Source organism: Stegastes partitus, unplaced genomic scaffold, assembly GCF_000690725.1.
Source record: "Stegastes partitus isolate 25-593 unplaced genomic scaffold, Stegastes_partitus-1.0.2 Scaffold369, whole genome shotgun sequence".
Lineage (NCBI taxonomy): Eukaryota > Metazoa > Chordata > Actinopteri > Pomacentridae > Stegastes > Stegastes partitus.
In genome coordinates, this window is record NW_007578100.1 from 238554 (window position 1) to 247053 (window position 8500).

Genomic DNA, 8500 nt, shown 5'->3' on the forward strand with positions numbered 1-8500 from the left:
TTAATACTTCTCTCAGTGTTTCTATTCATGAAAGAATCTGTGCAACACCACTGAAATGTCCAATACTGTTATTTCTATCAAGGAATTTAATAATTACATCTGATAATTTTACAAAAACAACAAAATAAACTAGATCTTTTTTTCTTTTATTTTATTCAACAAGACCTTCCAGATGTTACCAACACTGGGGAACAAAGGAGGACTTTACTTACTATAGACATTTTTTTACATTATGTTTTTATATGTTTCCATACTTTCTCTCTGCTGTGTGTGAACACATTGTGCAGTTCAGCAAAGTTCAGCTGAGAGTTTTCTGAATATTCGTCGCACATCTGTTGCTACCAGCCGGGTCACTAATGACTTTACTGATGCTGCAAGAAACACTGATTTTTTCTTTTTTCACAGAATCTGATTAGAGCAAGCAGTTTGTTTTTGGCGTGTAGATTTGTGGAATTAAGTGATTTTTGTGAATTCTCAAATCTCAGGAACTGAAGGTCAAACATAATGAGTTCAAGAACAGTTAGAAGATTTAAACTCCTCTAATTCTTGTTGTTTTTAAGGTTTCTGGTTGATTAAAAATATCATTTTTGAGCTTTGAGTTGTTTTTTTAAGACATCAGGCCTTCAGAGAGTGATTTTTTTTTCCCCTGTCTCTGTACACTTGTGCAGCTCGACTCTCTGGAGCGCAACGAGACGGAGCTGAACACCATCTTGGAGAAGAAACTTGCCCACCAGCTCCGCGACGTGACCGAGGCCACCGCCCGCCTCTACGGCAACGACCTGCAGATAGCCCAGCGGCTGCTGTCCCGCCTCCTCACTTTCGAGACCCAACAGAGCGGCTTCGGACTCACCGCCACTCAGGACGCACACTTCAACGAGGTAAAAAGAACACAGCCGCATGTTGGATCCTTAACAAACACAAGCCGAGACGATAAGATTGATGGGAAACTCCCACACCATCAGGAGTGTGATGGAGATGTTAATAATTGACTGCTGCTTGTGATTCTTTGCCAGGTTGTTGAATATAGGTGTAGTTAAAGTGAACTTTTAAGAGTTAAAAATGATCGAAATGTCTCATTAAATGCTGGCAAAAGGTGAATCGAAGTGATGCTTAAAATACAGATAATGTAAAAGTTGTGAGGGGCCGGTGGAAGGACGCGCTGGGGGAGGTGTGAACGCCAATAATCAGTTTGCGATGTTAATTTTCTGATGTGTGAAAATATAAACATGTTATGAAACAGCTCGGTTTGTTGGCAGACTTTATTGGAATTTGTCGATTTAGACGAGCGTTACTCAACATTTTGGAAAGTACGGATCAGGAACAGCACCTCTGACGGCTTTAAACTTTGAGTTTTAATACTGAACCATCACGATTTATTATACACCGCTTTAATATAATATAATATTATGACATTAAAGTTTAAATTTTAAGGAATCCTCCAGGTCTCCTCTCTGCCAGAAGCTACAAATAGCTATTTTAAAGCAGCCCATATGATTGATACCCTGTCCCATTATGGGGTGTGGGCCCAGTCAGGAGACATCACAACGAGGTGTCTTCTCTCTGAAACTGGAGGTAACGTTGCTATGGCGATGCAGCGACAGTAGCTCAGGAAATATTGCCGCGTGTCATCTCTGCATATTAACTGACAGGATCTCGTTTCACCTGACTCGAGGACTCGGGATCGTTTTAGAGCGACGACGCTTCGACGTAAAGGCGCCGACAGACGTCTGTGTTTTATTTTGCTGTAAATATTTGGCATCATATTTGGCTGACAAGGAACGAGCAGCCCGTATGTCACGGGTAAGTGGCCGAAGAATGAAGGGAAAACCGTCTTGCGGTTTCAATTTACAGGCTTGTGTGTCAAATTGCCCGTTGCTACGGTAACAGTAATATGAATTTGACACCCCACCTGTTCATTAGACTATATATATGTTTTTCATTCATTATTTTTGTTATTTTTCTGATTATAATTTTAGTTGGACCAATGGTTCTGCCTGTCATTGAAACACATTACAATCACAGCATATTATCGTTTACTACACTGTAAAAAGGAAATAATAGAATCTCCTTGTTTAATTTTACACATTTGTTTCAGTGTTTTTGAACAGAAGCACAGATATCAGTAAAGTTACAAAAGCTGACTGTGACACGTCTAATTTAACCAACAAACAGTTAAAGCAACAGTTTGCATCAGTGTTTTTGAGTTTTAACAACTTGTGATGAAATTCTGTTCAACCAACAAACCACATTAAGTCAGTGGAATTATGCTTTTCTCTACAATCAAAGGTATTTTTATTTTCCTTTCTTAGCCACCTGCAGTTTTCCTCGTATGTTAAAGTAGAGAAGGGGACGTCTAATTTAAGATTAAAAGTACGATTAAAAATTTGTAACTACAAATAACCCTGAAATTGACGGTTGTTAAACAGTTATTTTTTTAAAATGTTTTTTTCAATTTGTTTTAAAGAAAATTCCATTTTTTGACAACATCGTTCAAATACATTCACATATGTATTGTAACTTCACTAATTTTTTTCTTTTTATTTAATAGATGAAGCTGATAAACATAAATTTATTACAGTAAATATATCTCATAAATCACTTACAACCACCGATAACACTGGTCTACACCCATTTGGGTGTCAAAGTTTTTTGAGCTGATTTTGGACAATTGCAATCTGCTGAATCCAAATATTACAAATCAATCAAAATCAAAATCTGATTTGATCAAACCTGCAATTTACTTGTATTTACCTTTACAAATGTTTACGCTCATCAACTTGTGGATCGTTTAGCTTATGGAAAGGATTAGAAAATGAAATTTTTCCTCTAAAATATAATTTCATATGAGAAATACTAAAATAAATCAATCGTTAATGTCAAAAGATGTAATGGATTTAGTGGCAAAATCGATTTTTAAAAATCAAGTTGGCGTAAAAACCTGACCTGATATAGAAAAGCAGACATCATTTTTGGATTCAGCGTTGCAAAAATGTCCTAAATCAGTCCTAGACAACTATTTTTTTTGTAACCCAGTGTAATTTGTGTAATTAATAGTTTATTAAATGAGAGATATCTTGTATAATTAAACATCAAAATGCCAAAAATATACATGATCCAATATCAAATTAAGGCTTTAAAAAATATATCTTTTCACATGGCATATAGTATCACAGCAGTTTGGCTCCACAGCTGTAAGAACATTCCAGTTTTTTGTCCTCTTCAGTGCAGCAGTGCTGTCAGCAGTAATGACAATAATAGCAGCACTTGGTGAAGTAATTGAGGTACAGTATGATGCTGTATTTCTGTCAGAAATTGGGGATTATCACGGCTATGAATAGTAATCTCACACTACCTGACATTTTGGCTCTTTAATCTTTTGCTGATTAGTTGGTTCTGGCCTGCTCATGCAGCCGGGGGCTGATTTATTCGTATTAATTAGAGGCCATCGTGGGTAATAAAAAAAAAAAAGCAGCATATTTTCTCCAGCATCTACAGCAGATACACGGAGGCAGTTAATAATTTATAGTAACAGCGAGGACTTTAGCCACCTGATGACAGCGGCGGCAGCAGCAGCAGCCACACCCTGCAGTGCTGGAGCGGACCGAGAACCAACAGAAGTCGCTGCAAGAGATGCATGCACACAATTTTATTACAAAACTCCCAGCATGGTGCCGCTGACGTTTAATGTGTTTCTCTGGTGATTCTGCATAAGAAATAAGAGCTGCTTCTAGTTTCTAGGTGCATCATGATGTTACAACTTAGCTGTAAATTTTATAGCTAAATGGGCAAAGAGCGTCCAACAAAATTAGAATCACATTTATCACGTTTAACTCCCAGATATCCGCTAATTAAACGCCGACACACTTGTTCCATCGAGCCGCTGTGTTTTATAAAAAGTCCTCTTAAATCAACGTGATCATTTTGCTTTCACGGTGTGATCAATACATTTTTTTTTTCTTCTTTTTTGCCTGACAAGCACAGTTGCTATGGCAACCCAGCGGCAGCATTAATGATGTCCGATAATGAGTGAAATAACAACCTTTTCCTGCCGCCTGACATTTCATTCAAGCCGACAGTCAGTCAAAAAGGCGGCCATTACGCTTTAACCAGTTGGTGCGTGGCGTCATAAAGGCGCTATATGCTGCCACAGTAGCACAATAATGATTTTGCCGTAACCAAAAAAGAAAAAAAAAACTCGACTCAGCCCTGACTTGTAACCTCAACCTGTGGCTGTAAAGCAGTCACGCCGCCCACATCTTGTCAGTCGGAGGTAATGAGGTGGCTCCTGGTTCAGGGTGGCGTCGCTGTAGTGTAGCTACAGATAGTGGGAAATTCATATCTGATAATGCTTGACACCTCACTTTAAACAGCAGCTATTAGGCCCAGACGAGCAGCTAATACAGAACACAGTTACTATAGTAACCCGGCGGCGGCGGCGGCGGCAACAGAGCCCCGTGGCTGCAGGAGAAACAAAGGCAGGCGGGAGAGGAAGGTGGAGGTTTAACGTCAGGAATGTGGAGGTGAGACGGAAGGAGATGGAAAAGCTTCGTGTTCACGCTGATCCATCTGGAGGCCGACGCGCTGCTGGGAGACGGATAGAGCTCGCATGTCGTCTGGAACACGGGACATTTACATGTGCCAGATGTTTCAGAGCCAGGGAGAGAAGTTCAGACATTATACCTGCTAATTTTATCGTGTCTTTTGTGTACATCTGCTAAATTTAAACTCAGATCTATTACGCTGAACGTCCTGTGAGTGCTATAAATGTAAGCAGTCTAACCTCCAGCACTGAACAAAAGAGAAAAACAACCAAAAGACAGTTGGTTTTGTGTATTCAACAGGTGAAAGTAGCAACCAGGAGGTCTGTCAAGGTGTTGCTGACACTGTGAACAATGTGCCACAGCAGTAAATCCAACCAAGCTGTGGTGTTGTAAGAACATTTAATACGCCCCTGTGGCTGTGCACCGCCTTTCTCTGCCTTGCATTGCCTCTGCAGCAGAAAGAAAACAAAGAAGTGTTGGCTGTTGGGTTGACAGGATACCATTTTGTTGCCAGAATGATCCAAGTGAAAAAAAAAACAAGAGCCGGTCTGTATGGCAGGGTGAATCGATCACGTCTTTACTCAGAGTTCACCACTCTGACACGTGTCTGTGTGGTTCTTCTGTAAAATTAGAAGATAAGATGAGTGGGGAAGATACAGCAGCAGGTGGAGGTCGTGCAAACATGTAGGGAACATTAGTAGGAAATAAAAATAAGCAAAAATATGCACACTGATTCTTCTATCTGTGGGTATGCACACAGTGGCACAGGACATACCAGTGGTATTGCACTGACCATGAGTAGAAACACTGACATAATGTAAGAAATACTAGATATGAATCAGAACAAATGTACTAGCAAGTTTTTTATATCCATAAATCTACTCACAAAACTGAATTCCTTTGTTTTAAAGCTACTGAACCATGTTCTAGACGTTAAAATCTAAATAAATAAGACAACAATAGGCCAAACAAACTGTCTTGTAGTATGGCACCTTAACATTTCATATGAAAATGTACATAATATGTACCTTTTACACTCGATATGGAGTCTTTTTAAACTTAAAAAATGTTTGTGCTCAACAAAAAACAATTAAAGCAACAGTTTGCATCAGTGTTTTTCAGTTTTAACAACTTCTAATGAAATTATGTTGAACAAACTAGAAGTGGAATTAACTTTTCCTGCAACCCCCTGCAATTGTCCAGTTGTGTTAAGATCATGGAATGAGACTCGTGTTCTAATTCTGAACTAAATGTGAAGAAAAATGAAGTTACTGAGCCGATCTCATTAAGTTGCATCAAGTTAAATTTTGTTTTAAATCAACTAACGCAGAAATTTGAGTCTAAATTATACAGAATAACAAGTTGATGCATCATTATAAAGGTCAACTCAACCCATTAATGTCATGTTTTCAACTTAAACACTTTATCTAAATCAGTGAATTCAGTTTATTATCAGCTAACCGTGCATTTAAATAAGTGGTGGGAAAAGGTGCCTGGAATTATAAATATAAAATCGACTGCTTGAGAATATACATGTCCATTTTTGTTCCTTACAAAAGGTCCACATGGTTACCTTAAGGTCCAATAACCACACATTAGGTGGGGCGGCTGTGGCTCAGGTGGTGGAGCGAGTCGGTCAATGATCGGAAGGTCGGTTCTTTGTCACGGTCGTTGTGTCCTTGGACTCTTCACCCATCTTGCCTGGTGTGAATGTGGATTGTTTGAGGTGGTGGTCGGAGGGGCAGAATGGCAGCCACGCCCCCGTCAGTCTGCCCCAGGTGGCTACAATCATAACTACCCCCACCAGGATGAATAAATAGTTGACAGTGTAAAGCATGTTTGAATGCTGAGAAAAGCGCTATTTTAAAAAATCTGATCAGTTAGTGTAAACTGTGGGGGACATAAATGGACCTCTGCTGTGCGTTTTATTTCTGAGAGTGTAAATAAAGCATGAAAAGAAAATTTAACTTAAAGATGATTCTTTTTTTTTTTAAATTACACGCGGAAAATATCCTTTTCCCCAAATAGTTGTAACTTGTTGTTTGAGTGTAATCTGTTTTTTTGAACCACCGGGATGAAATCATATCTCAACCTGTCATCCAACCTTTTCTTTTTCTTCCCTCCTGCGATTCTGTCTCCTGCTGCCTCTTTTTAAAACTATTCTCATCTCTCCCCGTCTGTCTACACGAGCTCCTGCAGTGTAACAACCTGCACACGGATCCTTTTGTCTCTCATACGAGGCTTGTTTTCAATCTTAGCTGCAGATTTTCTCCGAGCAAGACAACACGGTCGGAGGAAGCCACGAGTGGAAACTGAACCGGCAATCTGTGGGTTTTTTTCTTAAGAGAAGCAGAGAATTATTCATCTGTAGCAGCGTTTTTTGACCTTGTTGGGGCCACTTGTGGTTCATATTGAAGAAGTTATTTTACTAAAGAGTGGAAGATTTCTGCTCTAATGGGCGTAAATAAGTTGTGACAGCGTCGCCATCTCGCCCATTTTGTCCTTTTTTTTCGCCCACATTTTCCATCTCATCCCAACCTCTCTGCCTCTTCGCTGCATCCTCTTCCTCTTTCTGTCATTTTCTTCTACTTTCCACTTACTTATCCGCAATCCCTGTTCTTGATTCTCTCTTCATCCCCCTCAACATTTCTCTGTATCCTCCCTATACGTCTGCTTCTCTCGTCTGAAGGCTTTGTTATGTATTTTTTCCTCCCCTGAGCTTTATGTGACACTGCGGCGCTTTACTGCTGTCTGGCTGCAAGGGATCATATTGGGCTCTTTCCTCCTTTCCTCTCTCTCTCTCTCTCTTTTTCTGTCTCCTTGATATTCTTCTTTGTTCAGACCATTTTTCGAGGCCGTGCGGTCGAGTCTTTCTCTAACAAGCTTCCATCCAGAGTCGCAAATTCTCCATGAAAGCAGTGACACGGAGGCACTGACGGTGGCGAAACTGGCTCTAATTGGGGTCAAGACTTGTTTGGTTTGAAGTTTAGCTTAGGATTTTTTACATTTTTTTATTTTTTTTATTACTACGGCTCTGGTCAAAGCACCGTAACAAAAAGCCTTTACAAAGACGGCTACTTCTGCTCTCCTCAAGCGGAGTCGGTTACAAACTGGAGTTCTGCCTTTTTTAGCTTCTGTTAGGCTTAACTGACTGAAACGTCTGACTCTTTGTGAGCCTTAATCAGTTTTTTTTTTCTGTCTCTTAAGTCTGTCTGCTGTGAATTGATGTGTTGGATTGGTTATACAGTGTGTGTGTGTGTGTCTGCTGTCTGTGCTTTGAATTCAGGTTTGGAAGGCATGTTGTCTTCACAAAAACACCAAAATTACACCATTCATCAGAGCAAGAAACTAAGATCAGAACCTAAATCTGAGAAAAATCCTTAAACTACTGATCTGTTTGGTCAGGAAACCTAACCAAGCTCGAGCCTAACATTGAGATCTTTAGTAATTTCATAACTGTATTCTACTTATTTACAATTTTGCCAAAAATTAACATCTGCAGGTTGTATAAAAAATTTTTTTTTAAAAATGAGGTGCTTCTCGGTGCAACCCTTAAGCCATTAATTAGTGAACTGTGACCAATAGTAATACTGCAGAAAAGTGGAGACTTTTGTCTGAACTAGGCTGAACTGCAGGCTATGTTGACACAGATAGAAAATAAAAGACAAGTATGGAACCCCACTGTGGCAGGGGGAGCACTAGGGGGAGGAGCAACAAACCCCCATTTGAAACCATAGACTGTATAAAAGATGGACGTAGCAACCGGCCCTGAAAAATGAAGCCATCCTGGAAGTGTCAAAAACCTGCAATATCACTACGTCCACTAGCTGCTGGCTCCAAAAAGCCCTGGCTCCCATAGACTGGAATTGGAAAAGAAGTGATCACAGATCACGAAATACTGCATTCCTACAGCTCAGGATTTGTTTCTTATTAGTTTTCATGGTCAAATCCAGAGATCA

At 39.8% G+C, this 8500-nt stretch overlaps 1 protein-coding gene across 1 annotated transcript in view; it reads left to right on the plus strand.

The window, feature by feature from the left end:
- Positions 1-8500, plus strand: part of celsr3 (cadherin, EGF LAG seven-pass G-type receptor 3) — a 200095-nt gene that overhangs the window by 137893 nt on the left and 53702 nt on the right. The window contains exon 19 of the mRNA XM_008284729.1: positions 669-878. Coding sequence (XP_008282951.1) covers positions 669-878 — 210 coding nt within the window. The remainder of the gene's footprint in view (positions 1-668; positions 879-8500) is intronic.